At 44.8% G+C, this 17,500-nt stretch overlaps 2 protein-coding genes across 2 annotated transcripts, besides 4 other annotated features; both read right to left on the bottom strand.

The window, feature by feature from the left end:
* Window positions 1-1,053: part of a repeat region (first copy of large repeat T) that runs on past the window's edge.
* A 5,116-nt stretch (window positions 1,054-6,169) lies between these two features.
* Window positions 6,170-6,237: a dispersed repeat (second copy of repeat X-12).
* Window positions 6,238-8,345: 2,108 nt separating this feature from the next.
* On the bottom strand, window positions 8,346-8,861 carry rpl16 (ribosomal protein L16). The gene has a single exon. The coding sequence runs from the start codon at window positions 8,859-8,861 to the stop codon at window positions 8,346-8,348; it is 516 nt and encodes a 171-aa protein (YP_009640778.1).
* Window positions 8,752-12,138, bottom strand: rps3 (ribosomal protein S3). The gene is made up of 2 exons: window positions 12,065-12,138; window positions 8,752-10,354 (listed from the first exon to the last, which is right to left on the bottom strand). The coding sequence occupies exons 1-2, from the start codon at window positions 12,136-12,138 to the stop codon at window positions 8,752-8,754; spliced, it is 1,677 nt and encodes a 558-aa protein (YP_009640777.1).
* Window positions 12,071-12,207: a dispersed repeat (first copy of repeat X-04).
* A 142-nt stretch (window positions 12,208-12,349) lies between these two features.
* Window positions 12,350-17,500: part of a repeat region (second copy of large repeat M) that runs on past the window's edge.

Genomic DNA, 17,500 nt, shown 5'->3' with positions numbered 1-17,500 from the left:
AGAACTCATTCTTCAACAAAAGAAATCGCTGCTCCTAGTCCGACAGTTCGCTCCGCACCTTAAGAGAAAGAGTTCCGGCATACTACTCTATTATGATACCGGGGGAACATCACTACTTTGAGAGTTAGGCCTTTATTCTGCTGTGCCTGGTCATGAGTATACTGCTTTCCTTAAACCTATGTAGTGAGTCGTGTAGGTGGCGTGTTGAAATTAGGACCATACATTGGGCGACTTTTCTCCTCATCGCTAGCCTGTTTCCAAGAGGGGGAAGAGAAGGTCTTGCAAGTTGGAGAGCATATGAGATTTATCCATCGCAGCATTGCATCTATCGACTGAACAAAGTAACTTTCGAAGTGGACTGGGAAGGAATGCGAATAGGTATTTCAATTGTTGGACTAAATGAATAGGCAAGGAAGGCAAGGCACTTGACTGAAAGGTCCTACCCGACTCATTCTTAGGACAGGCTTAGCTCTAGCTATCTAAAATGAAGAAATTGTACAAGGGAGAAATCCTATTTCACAAAGTAACTTCTCAAAGGTCGAAGGCGTAGTATCGATTGCTTGTGTTGGACTACCTTTATAGGATAGATCTGATATACTGTTAGGTTTTGGTTGGACTGCTTTGTACGGAATTCACTGAGATTGACTTTAGATATCGCATTTCCGGTATAGCATTTACTGTTCGAGATTTCCGGTATGTAATTGACTCGTATATAAAGAAAGAAAGTCTTTCAATTCCTAGTTCGATATTCCAGATATTCCATTAGAATGACTGATGTTGGACTAGCTGACTCCCTAAGCTTTGCCGTATTGCATTAGAAAGTGGGGAATTCCATCGTCTTTGGTATGCGAATTTCAAGCTGCTACTGCTCCGATAGCTGCTTTAGAGGTTGCTTAGCCGGTATCTGACTGAACTAGCTGGTTTAGATTTCATTAGTTGAAAGTCTCGCACTATTTACACTATTTCAACAAAGACTGTGTAAAATGGATATGATATAAGGGAAGGATTGACCTGTTGGTTGACTTCTCAATTGAGAAAAGACTGGAATGAAACGCAGCCTCGGAACAGAATTATGGTGCTTGCTGGGCCCTGATGGTGGAACTGGCATTTTTGGGGGGAAGAAAGCGGCCCCCTTTTGCGGCAGAGCAGAGTAGGCAGCATCGCTTTCCCTCGTGTAGCTATGATGCCATTCAGAAACAACACAAGAATAAGAAAAAGAAAAAACAGTCTTTCTCGGATTCTTGCCATCACTGTCAAATCAATTTTTCTGTAGGCATCAAGGTAAGGGTTCTTCGGGTCGATCACAGATTTTCGGCCCCGTCGTTTCGTTTGGCTTCCACTCCAGTTGACCTCTCTTGTTTCCATCCCCGTGAGAAGGTAGAGAGCAAAACCAACCCAGCAAACCACTATTACTATGCATTAGTAAAGCATGTACTTCTTGCAAGGCTTGCTGAGCTTCTTCATGTGACAGACATCGCAAAAGTAGTCCGTCGAACTATCGCCGATAGAGGGCATCGAAAAAGTATACGATTTTTGAACCCTTCTATCTAAGCAATTATAAGAGCGCAGAATTTGACCCCCCTCAAATGGATGGATCTGGGATTGATTGCGGAACCGAGCAGAGATAACCCCGGACGGGCAGGAAGGTTAGCTGCTTACTACTGGTTGGAACGTAGGCAGGAGACAAGACAAGGGATAGGCTATGAGAATCTATTTCATCCGTCTTTCGATACATCCATATAGTCACAACCCTTTCTTCGATGAGTCTCCTTGCTTAAAACTTCCTTCTCTTGAAAAAATTTCTTACTAAACCGACCTTTCAAAATGGATCTAAGATAGCACTTGCAATCAACAAGGCTATCATCCCCAGGCAATACACCGATTCCGGCTTTTTCGGTGTGATCTTTTCGCTTCCATCGTCCTTTTGAACCCAGTCGAAAGCGGGAAAGAAAGCAAATCTGCCAAGGCTATAAAGTGGTTAAAGATACATTTATCTGTACAGGCCTGTTGAAATGCTTTAAGAGGTCAATACATTAGCCATCGGGAGCGCTCTTTGAAAGAGAAAGAACGACGTATCCGCTCTTCTTGCTTGTTACAAATCGGTTGTGCACAGTTCCATGGGCAGGTATAATAGTAAAAGAAGAGGACGCAAGCACATTCATTGTCTGCTCTTACTGTTCTCGAATAGGCTCTTTCCGGTCCCTTTCTCCAAGTGTAGATGGCAGCAGTTATGCGCACCAGACCTTTACTTGTGCTATCGAAAAGGCAATGCAAAAAGGAGATCTGTTTGGAAGATAGCTAGGGACTGTGATCCGGTAATACCAGTCAACTCCTTCTTTCGCTTATGTCAGGTAAATTCCTTCTATCCCAGTGAGGAGTATAGAAAAATTCTTGCCTTCTGAGCTTGACTTCCTTGGGGCTGTTGATATCTTGTTGTCGTTCTTCTCTCTTTCCTGTGCGCGCTACCTATAATAGAAGAAAATAAGGAATCGACTTATTTCTCTTGTGAAGCTCTCTCTTGTTTAGCGAAAGTCTTCTTTTGCTGCCTATGGATCTGTCTTCTCTTGAATTTGTTCACAGACGATTTATGAACACTTAAAAAAAACTTTTTTAGATTCGCCCTGAGTGAGGTTGAAAACCGTTAGCAAGGCTACGAACCCTCTCGAAGGTTTACAGAAGAGTGCCTGCTTCCCAGATCAAGAGTATAAAAGAGAACCACGCACAGAAAGAGCCGCTAGATAATAGGGTGCGGGGAATGCGCTCTTTGAAAGAATAGGCTCTGGGACTGTTGACTTTCCTTTCTGTGTTTATGCGGAAGAGGGATTCTTCCCCATCAGGCTTTACGGTTAACGCTTCGATGGTTGGTGGCTTTCTGGGCTTTGACAAATGCTTGTCTGTCTGGTCTGTGATTAAACCAATATCTCTCCGGTCTCTCGACTGTCCGGTTCTTAGTAGTAGGTCAATCTATGTCTGTCCTTTCAGCTTCGATTGTCCTGTCTGTAACCAATGCCTGGGAATTTTCTTTTAAGAATACGTTCGTATTTGATTCGAAATTTCTCTTATATTCCACCCAGCCTCGTGAGGTGAGTGATTCTTTCTTTTCGACTAGAGGAGTTCTCTTTGCTCTCGGTCCAAGCTACTTTCCTTATCTTATATCCAGTAAATATTCATCGCTTATCTTGCTTTTGGTATAGGAATATGCATACAGGGATGAAGCTTAAGAGTTCAAGATCTTTCTCGCTCTGTCCTCCGTTGCTCAGTAGCTCTCTCTGCTTTCATGGCAGTTAGCCGGTTCTCGGTACAGTCTCTTCGATCCCATCCCGCCTAACCAACTCAAACTACTAATCCTAGCTCTTTCTTACTGCCTTAGTCTTGAGTTCCCACCCGGCTCTCTCAGGTTTCACAGCTCTAGCTAGTAGACGGTGCTGCTAATCCTTAACAACTAACGGTTAAGCAGGTAAGCGAAAACGAAGGAAGCTTGTTCCCGGTTCGTCGTTCCAAGCTTAGATTTGAGATAACTGTAAGAATTCCTGCATAGCAGGGTTACCGCAGCTAAGGAAGCCTTGCACTTAGAACCGAGGGATAAAGTCTCGAATATACAGAAAGACTCCTAGCTAGCTAATCCTTAAGCCGAGCTAGTTCTTAGTCTTGCTTCTGTAGCTCTTCCTTCTGTTGCCTGCTTCTGTAGCTCTTTCACCTTTCTTCGCTTCATTCGTTGCATTCTAAACTAGGGATTTGGAGCAGAAAGAGGAGAGGATGCTATCGAAGCTGTCGTATACCGCTTGCTGATTAGAACAAAGAATAGGTATTTAATACATTTTACATTGTTTTTGGTTGACCGAGAAAGAGGGAGCTATAGCTTATCTAAGGAGCGAGCTAAATACCAGCTTGCACTAATGGCTTCTTGGTGGCATATCGAGAGCACTTTCACAAAGTGATATTCTAAAGTCATGAGATTAAGTTAGTGAGATGCTATATCAATCAGTCTCTTCTTATTATTGTATATCTTTTCAACCAACCGCTGGAATATTCAATCTATCCCTATACCTAGATGGGATAAAGAAGATATTATCCTTGCTTTCAGTTACTTCTTTCATCCATCCGCTAAGGTTCTTTGTTTGAGTCACTAAAGAGAAAGGCTTTAGAGGAAATCCCACGGATATTGGGAATCATAGGAGAAAGATAAAGGATAGATGTCAGTTCTTTGAGTCGAAGAAGCAGTAGCAGAATTCGATATAGGCGAAAGAGGGAAAGCCCTTCGGCTGCGGTAGTTACAGGATCATCGGATAGCTATTAAAGGCATAACGGAAGAAAGGACCGAGCTGATTCTATAGCTGCCTATTCTGTAACAGTGGATTCTAGCACAACAACTTCTTCTTTGATTCAATTGCAGCTCCTTCTATGCCATCACTCCGGATTCGTACGCTGATACGATCACACCAAGAAAAGAAGACGCTTAGGAATGAAGTTAGCTTTCCTCGGATACGAGAGCTGGAAGAGCCAGCTTTACTTTCTCTGTGGTAGCATGGTTAACGGTAGCATGTTTGCGTTAGTCGGAAAAGAGAGATAAGAAGAAATAAGGGCCAAAGAAAAAAAGAGAATGAAAAATAAGAATAAATTGAGCTCGACTGCTTCTTCTTCCTCTCGTTCTTACTTCCCTCTAAAGAATAAATTGAGCTCGACTGCTTCTTCTTCCTCTCGTTCTTACTCGAGCTTTTGACTGACTTTCCTTTACCTTCCTTCTTAGTCACTACATTATCAGGTCTGACTCTATCAATTCCCTGGACATCGACCTCCATTAGATTCAAGTAAGGGCATTGGAGCACTTTGATGTTGATGCTTGAGAAGAAGCTGTGGCATTGACCTGACTTTCGGAATAGAATGTTCCCAGCTAAGACTCTAAGAGTGATTGATGTCATACCAGTAGCCCTTCTTACAACAAAAGGTATTCTGCCCGCGGGTTCTGGAACAACTCCTTCTATAGCTGCTGATTCGTGATCTCGACAAAGAGATTTCGAAAGGCTAGCAGCTGAGTCTGTTACCTATCTCAAAGAGAAGGCTTTGAATGTCATATGACTCCATCACGGATGAAAGCACCCTCGCTATTAGAGAGATAGTAGGCAGTAGCCATAACATAACCCTAGATGCCAAGAGGAGCGGGCAAGGTTGGACCGGGTGTAAAGGATGAGACTAAGGGAGGTTGACTGGGGAATTTCTTCCAAAAGCATAATAAGGAGTTGTTTAAGCGGGAACTGCAACTATACGGCTAGTAACTGCCCCAGCAAGTCCATCTCTTGGAACTTCTCTTCCATCTATTACGACTTGCTTCGCCCCTCCCAGAGATTCAAGTTCTAGTTCTTTTGTTCTTTCTTCCTTGGGAGGTCTAAAGCGCTAATTGATAACGCTTTTATAGATGGTTTTCCTTGGCTTGGATGTCTTTCTATTATCCCCTAACAAAGCCTATTCTCGTATTCTGCCATCTACAGGTTATGGGGTTACGGGTCTAGAACCATTGTCGTATGGTTCCTCCTCTCGTGTAAAGAAAGAGGTTCTCTATCTTTCGAGACTTCGTTACAGTCATCGTAATCGTAGGAGGGCTTGCCCTTGATCTTCTTAGAAAGTGAGGGATTTAATAGCGAAGCAGAAGCTACTTTTCACTCATATTCAAAAGCTAGACCGGCTGGCTACGAAGCGAGGATTTGTTCTTAGTTTCCTGGTATTACCTTCCGAACCTTCCTTGGATTGAAACGGAGCTTGCTCTAGCTTCAGAGCGAGGGAAGATGGATGGGCTGACTTGAGGCTCGGGATGGTGTGGGATAACAGCCTTGAACTGAGCTTCGTTTGATAGTACTTTCGGAATAGGCTTTTGGCTAGATTTAGGGCAGAAGCCTGAAAGTCCTCTGATTCTTACTTTACTACTTCCTTTGATGGCATCGTTCCTTAGTCTGATTCATGGCATTCCTCATTCTTGGATTTTAGCTTCGATGCAAGGGAAAAGAGCAAGGAAAAGCCCTATATCCGGAACTCCGAGAGCTAGACCGGCTACAGGCTAAGCAGCACCGGCTGAGGTATTTGAGTTAGGGTCTCGTGGCCCCAGGCCGGCTAAGAGCAGCAATTCTTACATTTCTCTCAGAAGCTACTTTCCTACTTCCTTTCCTATTTGAAAGAGCTTTCAAATAGCATGAGCGTTGAAAGTCTTCAATTAGACTAGAGCGTTAGATTCTTTTTTTTTTTTTTAGTTCCACTGATAAAGTCGAGTCTTATAAAAGAGGCCACTCTACGAGGGAAGTCCCCGGGTCGAGTCTTTGCGAGTTCATCCCAAACAAAGCGAAGCCCTTCCGGTCGGGAAGATGCAGATAAAACGCCAATAGCCGGATGTCCGCTTCTACGGCATAAGCTTTAAAGAAAAGAGCGATCAACGCTAATCAAAATTGAATAATCAAAGAAAATTAGGTATAGGTTTGAACAGTTTTTTCAATCTTTTTCTTCCTATTCTAAGATAGCTTTCAACTGAGTGGCTACCCTTTTTGTCAGATACGGGTCAATAGCCCCGTTCAGACAACTAGGGTCCCCCTTAGATCCTCCAGCATTTCGCGGAGGCAATCATCCGGCTCATGAGGCAGATACAGATCCTCCATAATATGGGTGGCGGTCTGAGAGTGCAGCTCTATCATATCTGCCCTCTCATTCTTGCAGTTCTCTTTAACGGAAAAGCATCCGAAAAAACGGAACACTAACCTAATCTCGAAAGAAAAGTTTTACTTTTATCAACCCCTATTCCTGACTTGAACAGAAGCTTCAGCTACTTGAAGAGTGAAGAAGCAGCTACCATCTTTCAATGCAATACTAAGCCAACTAGCAACCTGAGCCTGTAGCCACCCGGTATTTTATAATAGCAACCAAGCCAGCCGGCCTATATTTGAACGAAAATGCCGGGTCGCTCAGCGAGGAGAGGATAGGGTGCTCTCGGATTTGATAAGAAAGACAGGGCGAGTCATTTTGCATGTCGGAAAAAAGACAAACCATGGGCTTGAGGCATCGGTCGTCTCGGTTCTAATCCGTATATCATCCAGGAACTCACTGTTGAAATTCCGGCAACTTGTTCACTTCGTTCTATTATATAATGGATCAGCCCTCATCAAGAACTCTCGCCAAATCACAAGTCTTCCTATTACGTTACGCCAGAATGCACAACCACCGTGGGCATTCATTCCTATGCCGGGGCCGGGGGCATGGCAGATGAACTTTACTTTGCACATGCGTTCATCGGCGGCTGATCATGTAACGTCAAAGAAAAAGACCGCTTAATAAGACGCCTATTCGATCTAATAGTCGAACGAGGTACGAACTAGTGCTAGCTCGGGCGCGGTAACAAAGGTCCTCGCAAACCTCGTAGCGGAGAGGCGGCTTATTGCAGCAATTTTAATCAGTAATCATCAATGCATAAGGGAACAGCACGAAGCGATGATATGCTTCGCAAGCAAATGGGTCAATGACTAGATAGCCACGGTAAGATGGAAGGCCCGCGCTAATGCCCTTAGAGTCGTCGGTCGAATTACCGATCAATTAGATTCTTGGATGAGCGGAACATCTTTGAGACAAATCATCTCCACCCGGGTACATAGCTTCATCCAAACCATGGATCCACGAATTGTTGCCTCGCTCGAGAAAAGAGCTTCGTAGTTGCGAGTTCTGGGCCGATGAGCGATATGTAATCCTAGGATTAGAACTATGCTTTACTACTTCCATATAGTAGTTAGATCTTTTCTATTTTTTATATTTTAGGTCTTTTGGCTAGTCTTCATTTCCCTTTCTTCTCTTTTTTCAATATGGATAGCAAGAGGCCTACATGGAAGGAAGGAAAGATGGAAGGAGAGAAGGACTGAACGACAAAAGGAAAGACCTCTTTGTTTGCCTTGGAATGAATTGGTTTTTTCAACTGCTGAATAGGTTTCGGGGCTTAACTTAAGTAAGTCTTCAGTACGCTTTTAGTATCCGGATCGATAGAGACTGATCCCTTTCTACATACATAGCCCCACCCCACCAGATACATACATACTTTTTATCCTTTCTCCCATAAAGCTTCCTTTCCTGAATCTTAGCTCTTATCTTTCTTATTTATTCTGACTACTCTCACTTTAGAAACCGGGCCTGGAGAATTCAACCTTAACGTACCCGGGTAGTACGCCTGGAACAAGAAGGTTCGTCGTACAATTTCGGCGATTACAAAAAGAAAGGAGTATATCCCTCTCCCTTAGTGTCTTTCCACTTCCGTCGTTCAGGAACAAACACTTCGCCTAATTCTTTTGAATCCCGGCCCGCTTTTTCCCCACTAACTAATTACGTTACGACCACTGAACAAACTTGGTTGACGAACATAGTTTATGCGCCGCTAATGTAGCGGCTTGTCGAGCATTTGACAAACTCACACCATCCATTTCAAATGGGATTTGTCCTGTGGACACACGAGCAATCCAACCCGTAGGATTTCCTTTTCCTCTTCCCATTCTGACTTCTGTAGGTTCCCCGGTAATAGGGAGATCTGCGAGAACTCTTACCCATATCTTACCATTTCTTCGGAATTGTCCGCTCATAGTACGATGGAATTGCCCAATTATAGCTCGACGCGCTGCTTCAATGGCTCGATATGAAAGACGACCAGCTCTCAAACTTTTAGTGCCATATCTTCCAAAACCAAGTCGTGTACCGTCCGGTTTGCAACCCCTACTACATCTGCCTTTATGATATTTACTATATTTCGTACGTTTCGGATATAGCACGTCCCCTTTCTTTTTGACTATATGAAATCCACACTTTGACACCTGAGATTCCGTAACGAGTAGATACTTCCGCAGGAGCATAATCTATTTTCTGGTTAAATACATTACTAGATGTTTTTCCATACTTTCCGCATTCAGTTCTAGCTATTTCTGCACCTTCTGATCGACCTGAACAACATATACGGATCCCCTCCACCCCTTTTTTCATTACTAATCGAATATCCTTCACTATTTGACTAAAAATGGAGCGAAATGATCTTGTTTTGTTCCTCGGTTGAAAAGAGATATCTTGAGCAATCGGAGAAGCACTTTGATAAACAGATTTGATCTTGACCGACTCAATTAAGGTATTAGTCTTTGTTCTATTAGACAACAAAGATCGCATTTTTTTCACTTCGTTCAAATAAAAGTTGTACCCGTACGGAATTCTTCTGTTTCTCAGTATGATCTCTATCATCATCTCTATTCCCTTTATCAATTCTCCTATCCCACCTAGGTCTATGAATTTCTCTATCAATTCCATTACCTTATCCTTAGCCGTGAGGTTCCAACATTTTTTCCTGAATTTTCGTAGGAGTTGTTCCCGGGCATACTCAAAAAAAAGGTTCTTATACACCCCAACCCCGTCCCTTGGAAAGAAAAAGGTAGCACCGAAGAAAGGAAAGAGCGAGATGGTGGTTTTTGTTGTTCCCGCGAAGCGAGGATGATCCGACCAGCGAATGAAGTGGGTCAACTTTTTGTCTTCGGCCAAAAACTTTTTCTCGCTGGTCGAGCTTTCGACAAAAAAAGCGAAACGTATTCTCTTATCTAAGCTTCTTCCCTGTGCATTAGCTCCCCCCATGGTAGATGGTTCAACCACGCCCGGTTCCACGAAATGATTGAGAACTACGACGGGGTCGAAATGCATTTGGTTCTTTGTCTTCAATAAGTATTGCATGACCGAATAATTCAAGGAAGGGCGCACCGCAGGGAGGGTCCTTTTAAGTGGATGACTCGTCGGGCTGTCGGAGGGGGACTTCTTTGAGAAAAAGAACTTGAATAACTTCGTTTTTCTGAAGGAGTCGTCATTTAGGAGGGCTATGTCATTTACAAGCCCGGCGTATTTCGGATGCTTGAAGGCCCCGCTGACCCGAAGTGATTTAGAAAGATTCTTCTTTATCGATGGTGATCGGTCATGGTATCCATAGCGTTGCTTCTTTTTCGGCCAAATCCGGATTTCGTTTTGCTTCTCCCGGTCGTCGAGCCTGATCGACTCGACTCTTTTCCCTGCCCCCCGGCCTCTCACTTCGTTTCGTTCTTCTTCTGTACCGTCGCTTGAATGAAGACACCCGATCGGCCCGACTTTCCCAAATGCCCACCACTGGCCCTTCCCCTTTCCGGGTCTGGATTTTTCGCGTCGTTTCTGTCGTCGTGGTCGACGGGGAAGAAAGAAATGAATGAATGTTCTTTTGGGAAAATGTATAATAATACACCTACCGAGACGAAAGCCAAAGGTGAGTCTAGTAGGTGGACGTATCGAACCGAAATAAGATCTAAGATTGACATCTTGATACACTGATTTACCATAATAATAAATAGAGTCAATGCGGACTCCGCCGTGGGAAGAGCCGCTTCTTTCTTGCTTGATAGGGGGGCTTCCATTCACCAGCGCAGACTAAAAGTGCTCTCCGAACCGTGCTGGATAGTCACCCATCACACGGCTCTCAAACCCAACCTGTGGTGGATCCCGGGTGACAAAGTAAAAGCCTTTGATCCTTTGCCCCATACTTTGAGATGCTCCTCCCCGCCGATCAAGCAGCGACGCTGCTCTTAGCTTTAAGCCGCTATCGTTCGGTTCGGATAAGTAAAGTCCCTTCGGTCAGTTCGCTCAGGTGATCCTCCCTTCTCTTCCCTAACGTTCAGAGTTGTTCTGGTTTGAGAAAGGAGCACCGGCCGAGCGCCCTGAATGAATAATAAATTTACAGCAGAGGTAATTGCAGATTCTTATTCGAACGAGTTGAAGCTAACAACATGTCGATTACACACCGGGGGTTGGTAAGAACTGAGGGGCAATGCCCCTCTAACCTAAGTGGGCCTACCTGCGAAGCAACTGGTACTTGAGCGGGCGGGGGGGGGCGGTTTGGTTTCGTGCAAGGCCCTCGCAGCAGGAAGAGGCAGTTGTCATTTGAAAGAAAACGCTCTTAGTTTTTATAAGGTTCCAAACCTTCGCACCCTGATGAAAAAGCCCTTTCTTTTCTATCTTATTAGTAAAGCCTAAACGTCCTTATTGAAGCCTAGCTAACGAGAAATCAAAGCGATAACGCACCTTTCCTAAGATTAGAATCGAAATAGAAGAGAAGGCCTTTCTTTCTCAAAGTAAACTTTCCCCCTTCCCTTCTTGCTTTAGAAAGATTGCAGCTAGCGTGCTGGACTAATCTAATAGAAAGTCAAGGCTCTTCTCCTGTTCTACGAATCTACAACTCTCTTTACTGAGCGAGACTCCATCTATATCCCTACTAGTGGTTATTCTTTCCAGGCCATTTGTTTGACAGCTTAAACTAGACCCCACTTTCGATTAGATAGGTTTCGGTCTTAATCAAGATAGGTCAAGGGCGCGTCGGAACGGTCGGTAGCTACTTAGTCTCATCCGAGAGTCTAATCTCCTTGTACTGCTTTTTTTCTTTTCAAAATAAAAAAGGTCGATTTAGGCTCCTTCCCTTCCCATAGCTGCGGTAGCAGGTACTACGAGCCCTCTGTCCCACGCATTTAACCGGCGTGGTTCACCGGTTCCACCGAAAACTCTCATTTGTTGAAGCGGAGCATAGTGCGCTTTAGGCGCCGAGCGAGAAAGGTCTCTTCTTTCGTTTCGGTTTATTCACTGATCTGAAACTTAGCACTTGTTTTCTTATTCCAGGGGCGGCGGCGTTCTTGAATGAAGTCTATCCGAACCGAATTAGCACTTCTCAGATCAGGCGAGGCCTCTCCAGCGGAGCTGGGCGCCGGGGCCCTGGCTGCACTAGCGATTGGCACATAGGGGAGTGGTTGCCCGGCTTTCTCGGCCTGGTATCCTGCACCTCGCGTTCATGATATCTACATTCAACTGTGCCCCGGAGACACGGTCGAAGCACGCCCGCCCAGTGTGCTTCTTTCACGACATGCTCTGGTCCCGGGTGTCTTCCAGTGGTCTTCTAGCGTTAGAAGAAGTCGTGTCCGTCCCGGACATCTGCAACGCCCTTCCCCGCCTTTTTTTTTTAATCTGGGGTGAAGGAAAAGACTGACCCCTTCGGTGACTTTCGCGGTCGCCCTCACTGAACCGACTTGAATCTGAACTACGATTCAGACCAAGTCTTACCGAAATTGGATTTCCTTTTCGTGCCATATGCGCTTATACTTTACTTTTGTCCCTTTTTGATTCCCGGTCCAATATGAGTTCTCGAAGATCTTCGTTTCCGTGTAGAAGCAAACTCTCCCAATTTAGGACCTCCTTCAGTGATCTTACAACGAACAGGATTCCATTGAAAATTCGTACGGAGCAATCAACGAATTCCGGCAAAATAGAAGAAGATGTGACCCAATTTTCCTGTCCTTAAAAGAAGATCTCTCCGGTTGCTTCCTTCTCCTTGCTAAACTAGAAATGATCTCTTACGACTAGCATTGCGATTCACGCATCTCGCACAACCGTGCCTGAGATATTAGTGGTGAATACTCTTGTATACTAGCCGTCTCACAGGTTCTCGTTAGCAAGGATAGAGAGACAAAAGGATAGCTTCGAAAGTAGGTAGGCTAGGGAGATGCTCAAACCGGGGCTGGATCGAATTCCTGTAAGACTTCTATCCTTTTTCTCTTTCTTTCTTACTAGATTCCCCTGCCCCCTATATTCAATTAAAAGACTAGAAAACCTCTCTTGTGCGTCTACGTACCCGTCTTACCAATACTGATTAGCTTAAGACTGAAAATCTTAGTTAGATAGCATCTATTGTATTGTCTATCTTAATTCGCTTAAAGCCTTACTTTCAACTCGGCCTCCCGGTCAGTATATCCGAGTTCTACTTAAATAGTCTCGGTTTTCATATTCTTTATCTTTGATATGTGCGGTCCTCAATCGCCGGACGGCTGCCCTCCATCCCCTTGCTTCACGTGCGTGCCCTTCTTATCATTTGTTGGCTAGCCCTTTGTATTTCATGGCATGGCTACATGTGCCCTTTGGATTTGATGGCACTTCAACCGGGGGTCTTTTTTCATCCTTCGATGCTAACTCTGAACTCATGCTTCCACCTCCAGCTTAAGCACTTCTATCGATCAATTCTGGTTCAAGATTTGAAACTGACAGCCGAACCCAACGAGTGAAGTATACGTAAGGAGTCAGAAGAAAGCAATAAAAAAAGAAAGATTTCACGGCGATATCAATTCCGTCATATCTGAAAGAAATTCCTGAAATAAATAAAGAATTCTGTCACTTCAAGAAAGAAGGAAGGAATTCCATCAATAATTGCCAAATCCTAAATTCAGTCTTCACTGATAGATAGAAAGATAAATTCTGTAAAGCAAAGAAAAGAGAAGGCTTGAAATCAAATCCATCTTAATACGAAATTTTGAAATAAAAAATCTTTCCACTTCCAGCGCACCTCCTTTCCATGCTACTTCTTTCTTTTCCACTTCATGACCAGGAATTATAGGTCGGCATTTCTTTCATTCCATCAAGAAAGGCACCTCTGGACGTCTGCTTCAACTTCAAGCCGGGGGACCATGGATCAAGATTTCTGGTTCCCCTTCGATTTTCAACTTCGCAGTCTGCTACTATTAGAGGGATATGGATTTCTTTCCCCCGGATATCGATTTATCGGGAGTGCTACTCTTTCCATCAAAGCAATCACACCCTTAATTCACACTCATTCTGCTCCACTCACACCCGAAAGAAAGCTAGCTCATCTCTCAGACTGGATCCGGTCGTAGAGACTGATTGATCGGTCACCAACCTGCAAGACCAAGAATTTGAAGAAAGATCTCTGCTTAGGCTTAAAATCTCTCTACCTCTCAAAGTCACCACTCCGTCCAGGTGTGGAGGTCAGAATCCCATCCTATCCACCCGGGCCGTCGTCACCACCTTCTTTTGTCCGATCCTTCTCCTTTTGAATGATCGTCACGCTTCTCTTGAGATCGAGATCAGCTTCCCAAGTCAGAACTAGAAAGAATAGTAAATAGCACCGCTGATAGACTTCATATGAGAAAATGGGATGATTCCTCAGGCAGTGTAGCTTTGTCGGGGTGCACCTTTGGTAGCAGCGGCATCTCTCTTTCTCTCTGCAAATGCATCCCATTGAGACTTCTCCCCCTGGGCAGGATCTTCCAACCTTTCATTCATTTCTTGATCCATCAACCTGGGAGCGAAGCCCTTCATCTTTCTCTTTTTGCTACTAATAACTGGGCTTCCCTTCACCACAAGATGCAAAAGATTGGAAGAATCGCTTGAGAGACCGTCCGCCCAACCTGTCAGATATTCCTGGACTCGCTTTGAACCAAAAGAGATGCTGCTTGATCCGAGTATGCTACTTGCGTAGTAGATCCAGCCATATCAAAGCGTCTTTCCCACTTGAGAAAAGGAGTGATTTGCGCTCGTCCGATTGAGGGCCCTTCTCGCTTAGTGGAAAAAGTACTCAAATTGGCAATACGAACCTAATGGTTAGCTTTTGATGCCACCATACCATAGGGGCTCTAGCTTACGACTATCAAAAAGAAGGCGATAGGGAAAGGCACCGCTAGATCGACTTTCAAAGTCCGGCTGGATGGGAATGATTTCCGGGGAAGAAGCCCCGGCTGCCATGCCAGCTCGATCTAAGGTGGGAAGGGATCGAGACCTTTCTCGCGAAGATGGTCTTCTATAGTTTAAAAATCTCGACTTTAGAACAAAACTACTTTCTTTCTTCCATGCCGCCGTCGAAGGCCCGGCTTAAGACATTGACTTGGGTCTTGCAGCTGCCAACCTTCAAAGTAGGAGTTCGGGATCTTGTCATGAGCATGCTCCAGAGAAGGCTTTTTCCTTTATTTATCTACCCGTGACCGAGCGAGGATGATCTTCTTCATGATCGGCCAAGTCCGAAAGCTGCAAGAAAAGGGGGCCAGAGAGAAGGTCTTTTCATCACCTCCTTTGGCTCTTATTGGTTCTCTTCACGATGATTGGTCGGGGCCTTCGTTCCCTCTTTTAAGTAGAGAGATGTTCCCGCGGCGAAGAAGTGGAATGATCATCAGAAGGAGGTGAAGGGCTTAACAGCGCCTGGCGGGAATAAGAAAATAAGGAAATTGGGTCGGGTTTGGTCATTCATTCTTGCTTTTTTGGGATTGAAGGATAAATTACAAGCAAGTCGTGTTTGGAGCGAACGAATTACCTCCTTTGAAAAAGAATTTCTTTGGTTATGGCCGATACCTATTGTTGTCAATGAGAAGATCTACCCGGAAAGGGAAAACAAGATCGGATAGTTGGGCAGGCGCTCCCCTTTGGGTGTGGCTGTGTATGGATAGGCTAAGGCACCTTAGTGTGCAAGGGGCTAAGTCGTTCATTCAAGGACCGGAGCTTTCATCTGAATTCCCCTATGTTCGAGACCATTATTTCTTAGAGTCGTTGAAGGAAAAAAGCTGGATAGAGAGGCCGGGTAAATGGTCCAAGGGTCCTTGTCCAAAGGCGGCTAAGCCCTTTCCAGCAACGTGGAAGAGGAGAGCTTGCTCAGGGAATTCAAATGGGAGACTCTCGTTCGGATGACTGTCGGTATGATGATGTGCTTGATGCTAAAGCTGCCTATTCTCGCTGAGACTCTTGTCGAATCCAATCTTCTTTCTGGAGCACCTATATGAAAGGGAAATCCGGATGAGTAAAAAGGGGCCTTCCTAGTCCTTGAAGTTGTTAGAGTTCGGACTTATCGACTTGTGTAGTAATAGAAGCGATCTTCTTTACAGGCGCCTACCACCCCTAATTGATTAAAGAGAAGGGAGCCGCCCTAGTAGCATGAGACGACAGCCTTGCATAGGAGTAGTTCTGACTCCGAGAATAGAATCTTATCCCCGCCGACTAAGCCCGGACTCTTTCGCATCGCGCTAATTCAGTGCCAGCCGTTGGTGAAAGACCTGCATGGAGCCGAGCCCTTCTCACCTACCTGCTTTGGGGAGAGTTTGATCCGGACAAAACTAGTGGGTGTCGCCTCCTCGAAGCAGCTCCCTCTCGCCCCGATTGATGAAAAAGAAATAGAATTGGAAAAGTCCAAAGAAGACTTTGACCCCGTAAGCTAAACTGGGAATCTCGTACGAAACTGAGAATGTGATCATGACAGCACATCGAAAGAAAGTGGCTCGTGGCTTTCATATCTTGGTAAATAAGAGATCGATCCCGTAGTTCAATCCTGGGAAGGGTCAAAAAGTGTATCCACCCGGTCCGGGGAAGGTGTGTTCAATCCTCTCACGTTCTTGGTCAAGTAATGGCTCTAGCTTCATTCTCGCTTTGGGATCATCTCGCCTTCGTGGGTCTCCGCTTTCCAGCTGCGGAAAGCTTCACTCCTTTCACTGAATGAAGACCAAGGAAAGAACTTCAAATGTTGAACCATTTGGAAAGAACTTCAAATGTTGAACCATTTAGCTATGGATGCTTAGCGGGGGTTGAGAGATCCCTTGTCGCCGACAAAGAAAAGAAGGTAGAACCAATGGGCCCTTAGTCCGCCCCTTATGTAGTACATAGAGGCGTCGCGAAGGAGTGAAGAATGCCCCTTTCCTCCCGGAAGAACTGGACGACCAAATACAAGCACTGACTTCAAAAAAGAGATAGCCTGCCTCTCTCTCCTTTCTTGCAGCTTACGAACCCCCCGAAAACAAGATTGACGCAGAAAGGTAGCGAACTCTTTTTGCTCAATAGCTAAATAAAGAGAAAGCAAACCACCCGAAGAGGAATGAAAGCTTCAAATCGAGTTCTCTCTAGTAAAGAAGTGGATTTCCTGAAATGAAAATAAGGAAAGGCAAGAAAAAAGTACAGAGGTCTTGCGAGGCGGTCGTTGGGATCGAATCTTCCTGGCAGCGGGCGAGAAGACCTCAGTTGGAGACGGGGCGGCTTTCTCTATTTCACGAAGATGTCATTTTCAAGATAGGATTTTTGGTTGTAAATCAATGTGAGTAGCCCTACTTTCCCCACTTTCAGCTATCCTTTTTCTGCCTTCCACTTTCGAGAGCTAGACCAGACTTCCTTATCTGGCTTCCAGTCTACTAAGGACAGCTGGCTCAGACACTGGCTTTGAGTTCGGACTTCCTTCTTTCTATGACCTGATCAGGAGCTGCATGATCCGATGAGCTATCAGCTGAGAGACTGGCTTCTCGGTTGTTAGTAACGACTCAGACAGAGCTGCTTACCTTGCTATGGTGAGTTATAGAATCAATTGAGCGATGCTACCTACTTTGCTGATCTAGTTAGAGGACTTCTTTCAAGAAGGGCTTGAATCCAATGAATTGTGTTTCCATTAGAATGGTGAAAATGCTAATGCTTAGATTGGTTACAGGAGCTTCTTTGAAAAGAATCAATCAATCAAGCTTGGACCCGTGCTATTTAGAGGCCTCCAAGAACCTGTCCAGACTATCATCTTACTCCCCGGAGATGATTGCTTCTTTTACTATTGCTTCTTAGTTCGTATCGCTACAATAGATGAGGCCATTTCATTTATTCATAAACTCGTATGTAGTCAATGAACGGCACCGCTCGATTCTACTGCCTA

This window comes from Lactuca serriola, mitochondrion (genome assembly GCF_051521515.1).
Source record: "Lactuca serriola mitochondrion, complete genome".
Lineage (NCBI taxonomy): Eukaryota > Viridiplantae > Streptophyta > Magnoliopsida > Asterales > Asteraceae > Lactuca > Lactuca serriola.
The sequence above is the reverse complement of the archived record's forward strand: the minus strand, read 5'-3'. Positions and strand labels throughout refer to the sequence as shown.